General features: G+C 38.5%; 1 protein-coding gene across 2 annotated transcripts in view; it reads left to right on the top strand.

Moving 5' to 3' along the window:
- The first annotated feature begins 816 nt into the window (after positions 1-816).
- LOC109880757 (transient receptor potential cation channel subfamily M member 4) overlaps positions 817-17072 on the top strand; it is a 58566-nt gene continuing 42310 nt past the window's right edge. Inside the window, exons 1-2 of one of the 2 annotated variants that reach the window (XM_031827989.1) lie at positions 817-892; positions 1192-1301. In XM_031827989.1, the coding sequence (XP_031683849.1) occupies positions 1194-1301 (108 nt within the window). In that variant the 5' untranslated portion in view covers positions 817-892; positions 1192-1193. Of the gene's footprint in view, positions 1302-17072 lie in introns of both variants that reach the window. The other variant, XM_020472954.2, reaches the window with a different exon arrangement.

Below are 17072 nucleotides of genomic sequence, written 5' to 3'. Positions count from 1 at the left end.
TCTGTTTGTCGAAATTGACATAGTCTATTTATTGTGGTGTTGAAAAAGCAAACCATGATACTGAAGTGGCCGAAGTCTGTATGCTTTGTTTATTGGTTGTGTGGTGCATTGGCACAGAAAGTTGTTGGGGGGGGGGGACATGTGTTGCATATATTTTATATGATTATAAATAGGCCGTCATTGTAAATAAGAATGTGTTCTAAACTGACTTGCCTAGTTAAAAGAAAGGTTAAATAAAATAAATAAAATAATATGGCATCAAAATGTTGAAAATCTGAATTCCCCCTAGCTGATCATTGTCTGCAGCCGTAGTGTCGTAGTGTAATATACATCGTAGTGTAATGAAACAGGCAGCGAGAGTGAGCTCGCCCATGGAGGTCGGCGAAACCTGGCAAAGTCGATATGCACGTTTATAAGCAGGGTCGCTTGTTATTGTTATTTGTGGTCGTAAACATAATTTTAAATCAATTATATGGGGGGGGGGGGGGTGCAATTTATTTTACAGGACAGGGGGGGTCATGTGAAACTTCATTATCAACATATTTTGCTATTGTTTCACAGGAGGTTGTTGGCACTGGCTCGTGTTAATGACTGGAGCAGTGATAGTGAATAGCTATCAAATACATCAAACGCATGATTTCCAGGTGTATGATGCCATTCCATTTGCTCCATTCTGGTAATTATTATGTGCCGTTCTCCCCTCTGCAGCCTCCTGTGGTTTGTTTGTATAGTGATTCAGTTAGTTTTAGAATGGTGGCCTTCCTAAATATAAATTTACCATTTGGTCTCCTCCCACTCCCCTGCTCTATATCATCCCATCTCTACAACGTGTCTGCAACATACCTGTCGTGGGCTTGGCTATATAGGCCTACACACAGCTACATCGAACTCTGTAAGCTTATTTCGGAAGCGCCGTGGTTGTGGGGGAGCGCAGCTCTAGCTCTATATGCGGTCCAATTCCAGGAGTCAATTTCAAATTAAAAAATTAGATTTGAACTGTTATTGTCCTGGCGTCGGACCTATTCGAGATTGGTTTTAGCCCCTTGCCGGAGAAGAGGGTTTTTGTCTAGGAGGGATACGGCTTTTGTAAAAACGGACTTTTCATAGCATTTAGGAGAAGGGTTAGGTTTAGCTAAAATGCACAAAAAACTACTTTTGACGTCAATTTGACAAAAACTGTCATCCATCTAGACATGACCGGAGAAGAGGCGGGAGGGAGGGGGCAAGAGTGCGCAATGACGGATAAAGAGCATGAAGGAGGCGAAGGAAGAACGGGAAGAAGAAAATCCGACAAAGATCAGGTTTGGTTTTACTATTCTAAACACGTGTCACGCAATTTCATTAAATAGCCCGTGTCTTTTTAGCATTATTTTATCCCCAATTAGCTGCTTTTGAGGCAGCGGTACTCTACCTGGGGTCCAAAAAGTTAACAAAACAACATATAAAATACAAAATATACATAAATATACACTGTATATATACAACAGTATGTGGACACATCTTCAAATGAGTGGATTCGGCTATTTCAGCCAGGTGTCTAAAATCGAGCACACAGCCATGCAATCTCCCTAGACACATTGGAAGTAGAATGGCTTTACTGAAGAGCCCAGTGACTTTCAATGCTGCACCTTTCCAAGTCAGTTTGTAAAATTTCTGCCCTGCCAGAGCTGCCCAGCTTAAATGTAATTGCTGTTATTGTGAAGTGGACATGTCTAGGGGTAACAACTGCTCAGCTATGAAGTGGTAGGCCACACAAGCCCAATAATGTTTGTACCATGTTGTGATGTCATGTGTTGCTGCCTTGCTCTGTTGTTGTTTTAGGTTTCTCTTTACTTAGTGTTGTGTTGTCTCTCTTGTTGTGATGTGTGTTTTGTCCTATATTTATATTGCACTTATTTTATTTTTATTTTTATTTTTATCCCAGGCCCCGTCCCCTCAGGCCATCATTGTAAATTAGAATTTGTACTTAACTGACTTGCCTAGTTAAATGTAAGTTAAAAAAATAAATAAATTAAAAAGCTCACCGAATGGGATCGCCGAGTGCTGAAGAGCATAAAAAGGGACTGTTCTTGGCTGCAACACTCACTACCGAGTTCCAAACAGCCTCTGGAGGCAAAGTCAGCACAATAACTATTTTGTGGGCAGCTTCATGAAATTGCTTTCCATGGCCTAGCAGCCACACACAAGCCTAACTATGCGCCATGCGCAATGTAAAGCTCGCCGCCATTGGACTCTGGAAACGCGTTTTGGCGGATGCCAAGAGAACGCTACCTGCCCGACTGCATACTGCCAACTGTAAACTTTGGTGGAGGAGGAATAATGATCTGGGGCTGTTTTTAATGGTTCTTGCGAGGCCCCTTAGTTCCAGTGAAGGGAAATCTTACAGCATACATTGATATTCTATAGTACAGTTTGTGGAAGGCCCTTTCCTGTTTCAGCATGCCAATGCCCTGTGCACAAAGCAAGATCCATACAGAAATGGTTTGTTGAGATTGGTGTGGGAAAACTTGTATTTATTTATTTCTCCCCCAATTTTGTGGTATCCAATTGGTAGTTAGGCTTGTCTCATTGCTGCAACTCCCGTACGGATTCAGGCGAGTGAAGGTCGAGAGCCGTGCGTCCTCCGAAACCCAACCAAGCCGCACTGCTTCTTGACACAATGCCTGCTTAACCCAGAAGCCAGCCACACCAATGTGTCAGAGGAAACACGTACACTTGGCGGCCGTGTCAACGTGCATGCACCCTGCCCGCCACATGAGTCTCTAGAGCGTGATGGGACAAGGACATCCCTGCAGGCCAAACCCTCCCCTTATGGACGACGCTGGGCCAAATGTGCACCACCCCATGGGTCTCCCGGTCGAGGCCTGCTGCGGCAGAGCCTGGACTCGAACCAGGATGTCTAGTGGCACAGCCTTGGACCACTGCGCCACTCGGGAGGCTGTGGAAGAACTTGACTGGCCTGCACAGAGCCCTGATCTCAATCCCATTGAACACCATTGGGATGAATTGGAACACCGACTGCGAGCCAGGCCGAATCGCCCAACATCAGTGCCCGACCTGGCTCTTGTGGCTGAATGAAATTAAGTCCCCGCAGCAATGTTCCAGCATCTAGTGGAAAGCCTTCCTAGAAGAGTGGAGGATGTTATAGCAGCAAAGGGGGGGCCAACTCCATATTGATGCACATGACTTTGGAATGAGACGTTTGAGGAGCAGGTGTCCACATACTTTTGGTCATGTAGTGTACATTTATCATTTAGTCATTCTGCAGATGCTCCCATCCAGAGCGACCAACAGCTAGTGCATTCTTCTTAAGATAGCTAGGCGAGACAACCACATATCACAGTTGTATCCCACATATCACATAGGCTATTTAATACAAATGCGAAATATAATGCAAAATGCATAAAAATGTCTCTTCAGTCCCCGTTGTGCCATAAGGTGTTCTTTTTTTTCTTTGGGTATTGGCAAACCAAAATCGGGTGTGAATGGTAGCCTACTGTTTTCTGTTTCTGTGTTAAATATTTAACTGAATGCAGAAAGTATAGTATTAACTGACTTTTATTATAGAATAAATAACGTTTATCGCAAAAGAAAAATAAATTTAGATGTAAAATTGCAGTAGCCTATGTCATTCCTCTCCATTTCGTGCTATTTCTTTATTTAACCAATTGCTCTCTTTTCTGTTGCTGAAATTCAGTAGGCTAAAGTGCTTACAGAACCAGTAAACTTGAACTTAATCTTGGTCTTACAGTTCCACCTAACCTGTTGTACCCTAATCTTGATATAGCCTACATTCATCAATACCAGTAGCTTTACATTCATCAATGCCAGTAGCTTTACATTCATCAATACCAGTAGCTTTACATTCATCAATACCAGTAGCTTTACATTCATCAATGCCAGTAGCTTTACATTCATTGGCAAAAATCTACCACCTCAAGGCTCTATAGTATAAAGCTATTGTGTTTGGCAAATATGTTTTAAATAAATCGGCACAACTGCTAATTGATCGTAAATGGCACATTATTCCTATGTGGTGACAGGGAGACAAGAATAGCTGGATTCTCAATCCTTGTAACAGTTACTTACTCATCAATGTAGGCTAGGAATACTACTGTAGGCTGTTGTGTTCATACCTTCTAACAATCCTTATGACAGTTACTTACTCATCAATGTAGGCTAGGAATACTACTGTAGGCTTGCTGTTGTGTTCATACCTTCTAACAATCCTTATGACAGTTACTTACTCATCAATGTAGGCTAGGAATACTACTGTAGGCTTGCTGTTGTGTTCATACCTTCTAACAATCCTTATGACAGTTACTTACTCATCAATGTAGGCTAGGAATACTACTGTAGGCTTGCTGTTGTGTTCATACCTTCTAACAATCCTTATGACAGTTACTTACTCATCAATGTAGGCTAGGAATACTACTGTAGGCTTGCTGTTGTGTTCATACCTTCTAACAATCCTTATGACAGTTACTTACTCATCAATGTAGGCTAGGAATACTACTGTAGGCTTGCTGTTGTGTTCATACCTTCTAACAATCCTTATGACAGTTACTTACTCATCAATGTAGGCTAGGAATACTACTGTAGGCTTGCTGTTGTGTTCATACCTTCTAACAATCCTTATGACAGTTACTTACTCATCAATGTAGGCTAGGAATACTACTGTAGGCTGTTGTGTTCATACCTTCTAACAATCCTTATGACAGTTACTTACTCATCAATGTAGGCTAGGAATACTACTGTAGGCTGTTGTGTTCATACCTTCTAACAATCCTTATGACAGTTACTTACTCATCAATGTAGGCTAGGAATACTACTGTAGGCTTGCTGTTGTGTTCATACCTTCTAACAATCCTTATGACAGTTACTTACTCATCAATGTAGGCTAGGAATACTACTGTAGGCTGTTGTGTTCATACCTTCTAACAATCCTTATGACAGTTACTTACTCATCAATGTAGGCTAGGAATACTACTGTAGGCTGTTGTGTTCATACCTTCTAACAATCCTTATGACAGTTACTTACTCATCAATGTAGGCTAGGAATACTACTGTAGGCTTGCTGTTGTGTTCATACCTTCTAACAATCCTTATGACAGTTACTTACTCATCAATGTAGGCTAGGAATACTACTGTAGGCTGTTGTGTTCATACCTTCTAACAATCCTTATGACAGTTACTTACTCATCAATGTAGGCTAGGAATACTACTGTAGGCTGTTGTGTTCATACCTTCTAACAATCCTTATGACAGTTACTTACTCATCAATGTAGGCTAGGAATACTACTGTAGGCTGTTGTGTTCATACCTTCTAACAATCCTTATGACAGTTACTTACTCATCAATGTAGGCTAGGAATACTACTGTAGGCTGTTGTGTTCATACCTTCTAACAATCCTTATGACAGTTACTTACTCATCAATGTAGGCTAGGAATACTACTGTAGGCTGTTGTGTTCATACCTTCTAACAAGGTTCTGTATGACTTTATTGCATTTTATTTGTCGACGTTTAACCGTTTTTTGAGTGGCAATGACGGGATAATGTATGCGTTGTTGTAAAAACATAACGCTCTTGTGACACGCGTCTCGAATCACCAGGGTAGGCTAGTCCATCTTTTTCATGCATGAACTGATAGGACGAGAGGTTGGACATATGACTAATTTAAGTTGTACAGCAGCTGCCAACTGTCCCACAAACAAAGTAGTTGGATGACTTTTAGTGCCCTCTAGTCTCTTGACATACAAAAGCTGAAAGGTTTTTATAACCCTATTTGGAAGGAGTGAAAAAGCAAAACTCTGTGAGTGAAAATTGGCACATAAGTTCTGTATATGTATGCAGCCTCATAAACTAAACTTGAGAATGTAAATTACACAATTTGTCAGTCACAAAAGATAAGGGATGATAGCACACATGCTGGTATGGTAGTACTATGCATTACATTCATTGTTCCCGAGAAATAGAAACAAAGGAGAGAAGACTGGACAAACTCTATTCAAGAGACAGGAAATAGAGACAAAGGAGAGAAGACTGGACAAACTCTATTCAAGAGACAGGAAATAGAGACAAAGGAGAGAAGACTGGACAAACTCTATTCAAGAGACAGGAAATAGAGACAAAGGAGAGAAGACTGGACAAACTCTGTTCAAGAGACAGAAAATAGAGACAAAGACCATGTATTCATCCACAGTTTCTATGGGACTATCTATGGGACATAGATTGATCATTTCACTCCAGTGTTAATCTGCTAAATTATAATTATTCACCTACCTCCTCATGCCTTTTGCACACAATGTATATAGACTATTTTTTAATCTTTTTTTCTACTGTGTTATTGACTTGTTAATTGTTTACTCCATGTGTAACTCTGTTGTTGTCTGTTCACACTGCTATGCTTTATCTTGGCCAGGTCGCAGTTGTAAATGAGAACTTGTTCTCAACTAGCCTACCTGGTTAAATAAAGGTGAAAAAAATAATAATAATTGTCATACCGAATAAAAAAATCACTACAGCTGTGATGGAAACAGGAAGTGGCGGTATAATTCTATAAATGTGACAGACAATTTGTTAGTTCCACATGGTGGGATCTTTTTGTGTCTAAAATGAATCTGCATGAAATGGCTATAGAAAACGCATTTATGTGCAAATATTGATATAAAAGCATTATATTGAAGTAAACTTGGATTCACATGATTATATGTGTTCTCCTATGACTTGGATGCAATTTATTACCTTACAAATGATGTTATGATGAACTTCACAGAGTGGTGAAAGTGCACAGTGATGAGCTTGGTGCTCTTTTCAAATAAATATCCAGGTTCTTAATTCTGGTGACATGATGATCCATGCTTTGATTTATTATGGTCCCCATTAGCCAATGGCATCAGCTAGTCTTACTGGGGTCCAACATATCACGAAAAAGACATTAAAGACAAAGACTTTACAATTTACAAACATTGAAAAACATTAACATGTAGTGTGTGTGCATCAATCAGTTACACATACATGTCAGTACATACACACAACAAGTAGGTCACATGGGGGAGAGGTGTTGTGCCTTGCGGTGTTGCTTAATTTGTTTTTGGGAACCAGGTTTGCTGGTCACTTGTGCTATATAAGATGGAAGGGAGCTCCATGCACTAATGGCTCTGTATAATACTGTGTGTTTCCTTGAATTTGATCTGGACCTGGGGACTATAAATAGACCCCTGTTGGCATGTTGCTTGGCTGCCATTTGACAAATACAAACATTCTTCTTTTATCCATTATGATGTCATCATATAGGCTAGCCTATAGGCACTTTATCTGTGAACTGTTGGCTGGACCACATGTGCCAAGACCAGAGTGGGCACATTTTGTTATTTGAAAAAGCAATGAAAACAAATGTAATTTTATACTTAAAAATGTAAGCAAAAAATTACCATTTATGTGCATCAAAGTTATTTTAGAAGGGTATAATGCTTTGTTTTTGTTTCAACTGCTGATTGGCCCTTTAAATTATAAAGTCAAACTCAATGTGACTTGGATTCAAAAAGATTAATGCTAAGACTGGTGGAATGAAACTCTCTCGCCCATGTTTACACCAATCCAATGCTTTTTCACCTCAGTAGGACATGCAAGAAGAATCAAGTTTGCTACCAAGACGATTACCCCATGCGGCTAAATTATATGAAGCATAAAAAAAGCCAAGAATAAGATGACGGAAACAGAAGATAATTTCCTAACTGTCGACAGACAATTTGTTCATTCCACATGGTGGGATCTTTTTACCGGTAAAATGAATGACGTTTAAGGAAAGTTGGAGTTACATGATGATATGATATGTGGTCCTCCCACTACAACTCGGAAAAGCATGCAGTTTATTATGCTACAGAGGAAATAAGTTATGATGAACTTCACAGGAGACATGATGATCGATGATTGGCAGCCATTTGACAAATATAAATCTTGTTCTTGTCCATAATAATCTCATAATTTTCTAATTAATACAGTTTTTATGACAACCATCAGTAGCCTACAATTTGAGAATGTGATGGAAATACATTGAGCAGGCAGAATTTAAACGCTCACAGCAGTAGAAATCCTATTTTTTAAGCTGAAAGACAATGGCCAGAGCTTTCCCATGATGTTGCACAATGATTTAAGTCCACAAGTCCTCTACAACAAGGTTCACAGGATGATAGAAAAGACCTTATCAGTTGGTTATCAAAGCAAGCACTCTATATGTAGGAACTATCATGTGACATCATTACCAAGTTTATCTCAATACCACAAGGATGATGCAAGTGAAGTTTAGTGTAGTGCTGTAGGTTGGTTATTTTTTTAATGCAACAGTCATTAGTTAATGTAATGAGTTTATATACCAATTCTGGGGTCAATTTGACTAATGGTTTACGTTAAGATTTGTGAAATATTTTCAGCATCAGCATTTCAGCATTAGTAGCTATATTGTGGTCATCATTGACAAAATAAAGTCCAGGAATTCAATATTTGTGTGTAAATGATGTAAATCTCAGTTGATACACTCCACATCAGCGTTCCAAAATACGTCACTACAATCTCACAGCTGTAATACGCAGACTGTGCAAGCGTCAGGACTTCCGGGTTTCTCATCTTCCTGAATAATAGATCCACTTTTCACTATGTTCATTCCGCATAATAGGGCAACTATGTGATTATACAGATATACTAATCACTATATTTATTTTGGCTTGTGTGTATAATTGCTTGCCCATATTTTTTTATATATTTTTGGCATAAGACAATACACATTGCTCTGGCAACAGTGGCATCATAGGATGCTAATGACATCCATAGTGGCTACCAGCTGGTCTGGTGCAGCCGTCAAAGGTTGCACTGACTTTATATTTACACAGCTTCTAAGGACATATACATAAGGTTTACATACCAAATTTCATGGCCCCATGTCCATCGGTTCAGTTCTTATATCCCTGGTGTCATATGGTGTATCTAGTGGTGTAGCGTGGCCCACTTTTAAATGCAGCAACTAATCATTCTCAAATTCCTTGTCTATATACCAAATTGAGAGTTAATCTGATTTTTCATTCATGTGAAGATTATTATTATTATTTTTGCATTAGCATTTGTGCTAACATGCATCTATAGGTACAATGTGGCCATATTTGAGTGCTGCAACATTTTTTCTCTTCTCAAAACCATTAGACTGATGTAATAACTCTAAATATAAAATCTGGAGTGAATCTGACACATGGTTCATGAGAAGGTGATGATGGCAGATGATTGAGTATTAGTGTTACATATATAATGATTTAGTAGTTAAGTTTATTTTCATGTCAATAGCAAATTCAGTGTGGTTCATCTTAGGTACTGGCCATAATAGTGATGACACAAGTTGATAGGCCACTGTGGAGTGGATTTACAGTGGTTTAAATGGACAATCCCTTAGTTTGAGAAAAGCTAAGTTAAGACGTACCAAGGGCCTATATTCCAAATTTGGTGCCATTTAGTCCTATAGTTCATGATAAGTATTTACTGGTATAGTGTGGTCATCTTTGAATGCATCAATGCTATTTTTTCAAACTCTTTAGGAACCATTGTGATGAGTCTAAAGAGTGAATCTGACTCTTCGTCCAAGAGGAAGATTTTCTATGATTATTTTAAACATTAGTGTTACGTCGTCAAAAAAGTGAATTGTTAAGCTTCCTCCTTTTTAATGATATCAATGCCAAACATATGCTATACATGGTCATGTTTTTAATGATATCAATGCCAAACATATGCTATACATGGTCATGTTTTTAATGATATCAATGCCAAACATATGCTATACATGGTCATGTTTTTAATGATATCAATGCCAAACATATGCTATACATGGTCATGTTTTTAATGATATCAATGCCAAACATGGTCATGTTTTTAATGATATCAATGCCAAACATATGCTATACATGGTCATGTTTTTAATGATATCAATGCCAAACATGGTCATGTTTTTAATGATATCAATGCCAAACATATGCTATACATGGTCATGTTTTTAATGATATCAATGCCAAACATATGCTATACATGGTCATGTTTTTAATGATATCAATGCCAAACATGGTCATGTTTTTAATGATATCAATGCCAAACATATGCTATACATGGTCATGTTTTTAATGATATCAATGCCAAACATATGCTATACATGGTCATGTTTTTAATGATATCAATGCCAAACATATGCTATACATGGTCATGTTTTTAATGATATCAATGCCAAACATATGCTATACATGGTCATGTTTTTAATGATACCAATGCCAAACATATGCTATACATGGTCATGTTTTTAATGATACCAATGCCAAACATATGCTATACATGGTCATGTTTTTGATGACCCTAAAATGTTTCAAGTTGACAGGCCATTGGAGTGGATTTATAAAGGATTTAAATGGACCCGTAAAATCCGACTTCCTGATTTATCGATAACTCAGCCATCTCTTAAGGCCGGCGTGATTTAGGGCTTCTAACCCCTTTTAAACATTGTGTGTTTAAGCTACATACTTCTGGGTTGTACCATTTTTGGATTTGTCTATTTATTATACATCAGTTGGTAACAACCATTATGTGTTATTGATAGGGGTTGAGCTAGAGCAGTTTTTGAGAGACCAAGGCGGACCCAGAAGGGGCCCTGAGCTGGTCTTTCTTTTATTTTTTTAACAAAAACGCCTGTAGAGTAAGAATGGTTTGCACTTTTAATAGTTTGTAGCTATCTATGAAAAAGCTGAGACTCTCATGAACACGTAACATGTTTTGCTCTATGACGCTCACAAGCTACACAATAGTTGTTAGAAGGTAAGGGGTTCTTCGACATAGAATATCATAGGACATCCCGGGACATAGTGTCTATAATACATTAATAAGCTCACATAGTTGCTGTCACAAACTCCACACAGTTGTCACTAACTAGTTGGATATTCATTTCTAACTGAATAAACAATTTTTGTACGATAGCTTTCAAATTCATTTTTATCAGGTTTTTGTGTTGGCGGACAATTCATTTTTATCAGGTTTTTGTGTTGGCGGACAATTCATTTTTATCAGGTTTTTGTGTTGGCGGACAATTCATTTTTATCAGGTTTTTGTGTTGGCGGACAATTCCTTTTTATCAGGTTTTTGTGTTGGCGGACAATTCATTTTTATCAGGTTTTTGTGTTGGCGGACAATTCCTTTTTATCAGGTTTTTGTGTTGGCGGACAATTCATTTTTATCAGGTTTTTGTGTTGGCGGACAATATTTTTTTTTATATACATTTGTCAGTAAAACTCATGATTGCAACTGTTTGTCAAATTGTTTTGTGTTCTATGTGTAGTCCTGGTTGTCCTGAAAATAACATTTTAAAACAGTTCAGTTCATTGTGAGGCAAAATATAAGGTCTGGATATGCAGGTAAATGAAGGTCAGAATTATATTTTCTTTGCTTGGGTCTTGGGACTGATAGATTTGACCAATCCCTTTTAGCTTTTATCAAACTGTCAACTTTTATATTATTTGGTTCATGAGAATACGTTTTCCAAAATGTCCAAGATGGAGGAAAGTTTATCCTGACGGACATTATGGGTCCTTGTGGCAAATGTATTCAACATGTGGAAACAGCCTACATACAAAGTTTATAGTCTCTAGGTCAAACGGGGCAACAGATATGAGAGTTCGTGAGACTGCTTACAACAGGCCAATCGGTGCCATTATTTTTGACCAAGTTACTATGTCCTCTAGTTTCTGTGTGCCAAATTAGAAATAAAGTTAACAATCTATGCTTAAGTTATTTGACCATTTCAAGGAGAACTAACAAAACACCTAAAATAGGCTACATTTCCATTTTTCATATGTCAATTCCAATGATTTAGTTAACACACCCTGTCCACTACCTAGCATCTGAAACAAAATACGCTGTTGCGAATTGGGAATTCACAGGGCCATGCATTTTTGTCTTACCTGGTCCGTGAGAAGATTCTAGCTAGTGTATCCCTCTGACTGTTATTCGACTGTTGGATGTGGCTGTCCAGTTTATCAAGTCCCAGAATCCATCTAGCAGGCTCCAAATGACTTTTTATGATTTAAAATAAAAATTCAAGTACAATTTGCTCTTTAGCGCCAACAGTTGACTACCTGATAGGCCAGTTCCAGAAGAACTGAGCGCACATTTCAGCACCCCAGGATGTCCATTTACCTTGCAGTCCCCCCTCATAGCAAATGGCTGACAAAACAATCCAAGCACTGGGTGCCACTAGCAGTGCCCCTGTGACAACAATTTTGGACCCCCTTGTGGCCCCCCTAGATGTGGAGTATGCAATAAAAGAAATTACATAACTAATTTTTGCATTCGTTCTTTCTGTACATCTGTTATTAGACAGTGGCAACGCGGAACATGGTATTTTGCCTGCTAATGCCTGCAATGCAGTGAAGAAAACGACATGACAACAATAACTTCTAATGTAACTGGCCCCTGTAACAGTACAGTAAATGGTCTAGAACCACCACTGCTGGGCGCACAGCCTGGGCACCCGGAGCTCCTGCTGGCAGAGTAGTAACTGAGCAGCTTGTTTTGTCTACACACATTTACTGCACTTTTATGAGCATTTTAAACATAAGTGTGCTATATAATTCATTATTTATTAGAGAAACACTTTTCCATCAAAGAAAGTTCCTGTCAAACAGAAACATTTTGTGGATCTTTTAGAACCGTTCTCCTATTTAGTTGCCCTTTCCATTTCACGTGCCACAAGTTATTTTTGTGACAGTGTTTTTGTTGAATATACCGGGGTCATTGGAAACCTGCCTATTGAGAGAGGAAGGTATTTCTCTTGTCTAGTGATACCTTTAATCTTCTCCACTCATTTTCCTATACTGTACATATCTACAGTTTATCTACAGTTTATACACATGGAAAAGCAAACACAAAACACGAAAACCTAAATACAATCATGAAACAAACACATTCTTCAGTAAAAACGCCCTCTAACATCCGCCTGAATTGCCTTAGAAGGAGCAACTTTAAGGATGTTGGGAGATCATTCCACATGAGAGGCGCAAAAATACAAAAAGCAGATGAACCTAAATCAGTGGATTATTTAAAAATGTATTTTTATTTCACCTTTATTTAACCAGGTAGGCCAGTTGAGAGCAAGTTCTCATTTACAACTGTGACTTGGCCAAGATAAAGCAGTGCGACACAAACAACAACACCGAGTTACACATGGAATAAACAAGCGTACAGTCAATAACACAATAGAAAAGTCTATATACAATTTGTGCAAATGAAGTAAGATTAGGGAGGTAAGGCAATAAATAGGCCATAGTGGTTGAAATAATGACAATTTAGCAACTTAACACTGGGAGTGATAGATGTGCAGAAGATGAATGTGCAAGTAGAGATACTGGGGTACAAAAAAACAATATGGGGATGAGGTAGTTGGGTGGGCTATTTACAGATGGTCTATGTACAGGTGCAATGATCTGTAAGCTGCCCTGACAGATGATTGCCCATCTGTAAATAGCCCACCCACCCAATCTACCTACCTCATCCCTATATTGTTTTTATTTACTTTCTGCTATTTTGTACACCAGTATCTCTATTTTCACATCATCTGCTCATTTATCACTCCAGTGTTAATCTGCTAAATTGTAATTACATCGCTACTATGGCCTATTCATTGCCTACCTCCTCACGCCATTTGCACACACTGTATATAGACTTTTTTTATTTTTTATTGTGTTATTGACTGTACGCTTGTTTATTCCATGTGTAACTCTGTTGTTCATGTCGCACTGCTTTGCTTTATCTTGGCCAGGTCACAGTTGTAAATGAGAACTTGTTCCCAACTAGCTTACCTGGTAAAATAAAGGTGAAATAAGCTTTTTTTAATAAATTTTTTTTGAAGTAAGTGAGGGAGATATTAGTTTCCAGCTTCAGTGATTTTTGCAATTTGTTCCAGTCATTGGCACCAGATAACTGGAAGGAAAGGCGGCCAAAGGGGGAATTGGCTTTGGGGGTAACCAGTGTCAAAAAGCCTGTTTTCACTTTGTCATAATGGGGTATTATGTAGACTGCTGAGGATTTTTTTTTTTTAATCAATTTTAGGATAAGGCTAACGTAACAATGTGGAAAAAGTCAAGGAGTCTGATACTTTCCGAAGGTACTTTATTTCATAGTTAAAAGGGATTTAAGTTGAATATTTACAAAGGATTCTATCATTTTTGCTGCTAGGCAAGATCATTTGAAATGGGGTGATAATCCAGATCCTGGGGATGGTAGCAGAAATAATTGTTAGGTTAAAATGGAGTGTTAAAGATTCCGCAATCAGATCAGCAGAAAGCTGCAGCAAGAAAGGATCAAGCAAATCAGCCGCTGTGGGTTTTATTTATTTTTTACATCAATCTTGCACAAGGTGTCTAGCACATCACAAGTCCAAAGCTGTTGTGATGAAAGCAAAGATTAACTAGAAGTTGACGGAACTGATTAAAAACATCAATTCTTATTTATCTCAGTTATGATGCTAGAGTTTGACACAACTTGCTTAAGAAGGGAAGGAGAGGAATTTCCACGCTTCAGTGCATTTACTGTTTTCCCAAATTCTAACAGATCACCAGTAGAGTCTGAGATAGAACTTAGGAAGCAGCTAGATTTAGCTTTCTTGATTGAGGTAGTACATCTCTTTCTCAATTGCATGAAAAGCTGCCAATCAGCTAGAGGGTCCGTTTTTCTAGCCCAGGCCTGATTTCTCATCATAACAAGATCTGAAAGTTTGAGAGAGCAATCTTAATTCACTTCCAGTACAGTATAACTTCTATATGCACTGAGCATGCTATGACAGGTACTAGGGTGTGGGTCAATGGGATATGAGTTCTGAATTGAATGCAAATCCGCTTTCAGCAGCTATTGCTAGTCAGGTTCTACCAGTTGGATTAGTCTACAGTTTGTTTACTTAACACTTACAGTATCCCACAGTCTCAGAAAAAAAGGTTGCAAATTGTACTTAAAGGGGTACAAATGCTTGTCACTGTAGTGGTACCCTGTAAAGTATGCCCACTGTACCATTAGTTATAGGTAGGAGAGAGTGGGGTAAGTTGACCCAAATAGTTAGTTGAGCCACCCCTTGTTTCTGGGAAACCGTCCATACACCAAATATGAAATCATTCCATGGAGTATGTGAAGGAAGAAACAACATGGGAAAAGTGGTGAGCAAGTTGGGTCCAAAAAAAGGATTTTCATAGTTAAATGAATATATAGTGTTATAGGTTTAATGATGCTTGTATCTAAACCAAAGTACATCAGCTGGGGTTTATAAGCTACAATGTGAGATCCTAAACCTATCATGAAAGTGTATCATGTATGGGCTAATATAGTCAATATGTTTGCCTTGGCGTAAGTTGAGCCAGTGTCCGTTGGTTAACATAAGTTCAGCCAATGGCCACCATAGACCATACAAATTCTAACATTTTGTCAGTTTTATGCAATGTATCATGCATTTAAACTATTGTTAAAGAGCAGACATCGTCATGCCCAGTGTATACAAATGTAAAACCAGCACGTTTTTAGCCCCCCAAGGAATTGAGAGAAGGGAAGAAGTCCATTCAGCAAGATGGAGAAAATAGACTGAATGGTACATTGACAAAAAAGAAAAGGACCACGTACCTGTGTGAAACAGAGCTATAACAGAGTAGCAGAGGCACACAAGGTCTTATCTGATGACATGGAGTCTGAGCTTGATAAACATGTCAATCTCGCAGACCAGTTTTATGGAGAGAACTTGCCTACAAATCGGCACATCAAAACAACATCCCTGTCCCAGACAACTGCTCAAGAAATGGAAGGATAAGTGATATTGAACAGAGATCTATATATGAATGTAGGCATGCATTTAAGATATACAATATATCGCACCCCCAATCCATTAATTAAACTTTGACCGACCAGCACCATCACCCACTGTCACAGAACACCATCACCTACTTACCCCAAGGTGGCTCAACTTACCCTTTCCTTTATGCTCAACTTACCCCATAACCGGGGTCATTTTTTTCAAGAGACTACGTTTGACAAGATATGTTTTCAAAACTGTTGTTTACATGAATTGTGATTATTTCCAGGGAAAAAACAACATCCGAAAATGAATGTAGATACAGTGTCTTTGTTAGAAAGAATACTATATTTCTCTTGAAATAGTGATGCTGAATGTAAAAAATGGCGCAACTTACCCAACTCTCCCCTACATAATTAGGACCAAGCAGTGTGACCTCAAAACATTCAATGGTGCACCTTATTGGACAAGATAGTACCTTTTTATTATTAGTCCCTACCACGCTTTCACCTCCTCTTCGGTAATAAAGCCTGTGGAATGTCTTGTCAGTAAGAGGTTTTAAAAGAAGGTGGAGTGTATCCAAGCTGTTTGCCACTCCCAACAAATCAAATCAAAGTTTATTTGACACATGCTTCATAAACAACATTGAAAGGCTTACTTACAGGTCATTTTCCAACAATGCAAATAGAAATAATGACACAAGGAATAAATACACAGTGAATAAAGAATAACAATAACTTGGCTATATACAAGAAGTACCAGTACTGAGTCGATGTGCAGGGGTACAAGGTAACTGAGGTAGCTACAGAATGTACAGTTGAAGTCGGAAGTTTACATACACCTTATCCAAATACATTTAAACTCAGTTTTTCACATTTCCTGACATTTAATCCCAGTAAAACATTCCCTGTCTTAGGTCAGTTAGGATCACCACTTTATTTTAAGAATGTGAAATGTCAGAATAATAGTAGAGTGATTTATTTCAGCTTTTATTTCTTTCATCACATTCCCAGTGGGTCAGAAGTTTACATACACTCAATTATTATTTGGTAGCATTGCCTTTAAATTGTTTAACTTGGGTCAAATGTTTTGTGTGGCCTTCCACAAGCTTCACACAATAAGTTGGGTGAATTTTGGCCCATTCCTCCTGACAGAACTGGTGTAACTGAGTCAGGTTTGTAGACCTCCTTGCTTTCACACACTTTTTCAGTTCTGCCGACATATTT

Source organism: Oncorhynchus kisutch, linkage group LG6 (assembly GCF_002021735.2).
Source record: "Oncorhynchus kisutch isolate 150728-3 linkage group LG6, Okis_V2, whole genome shotgun sequence".
Taxonomy (NCBI): Eukaryota; Metazoa; Chordata; class Actinopteri; order Salmoniformes; family Salmonidae; genus Oncorhynchus; species Oncorhynchus kisutch.
This window is presented reverse-complemented; position numbering and strand designations above follow the sequence as displayed.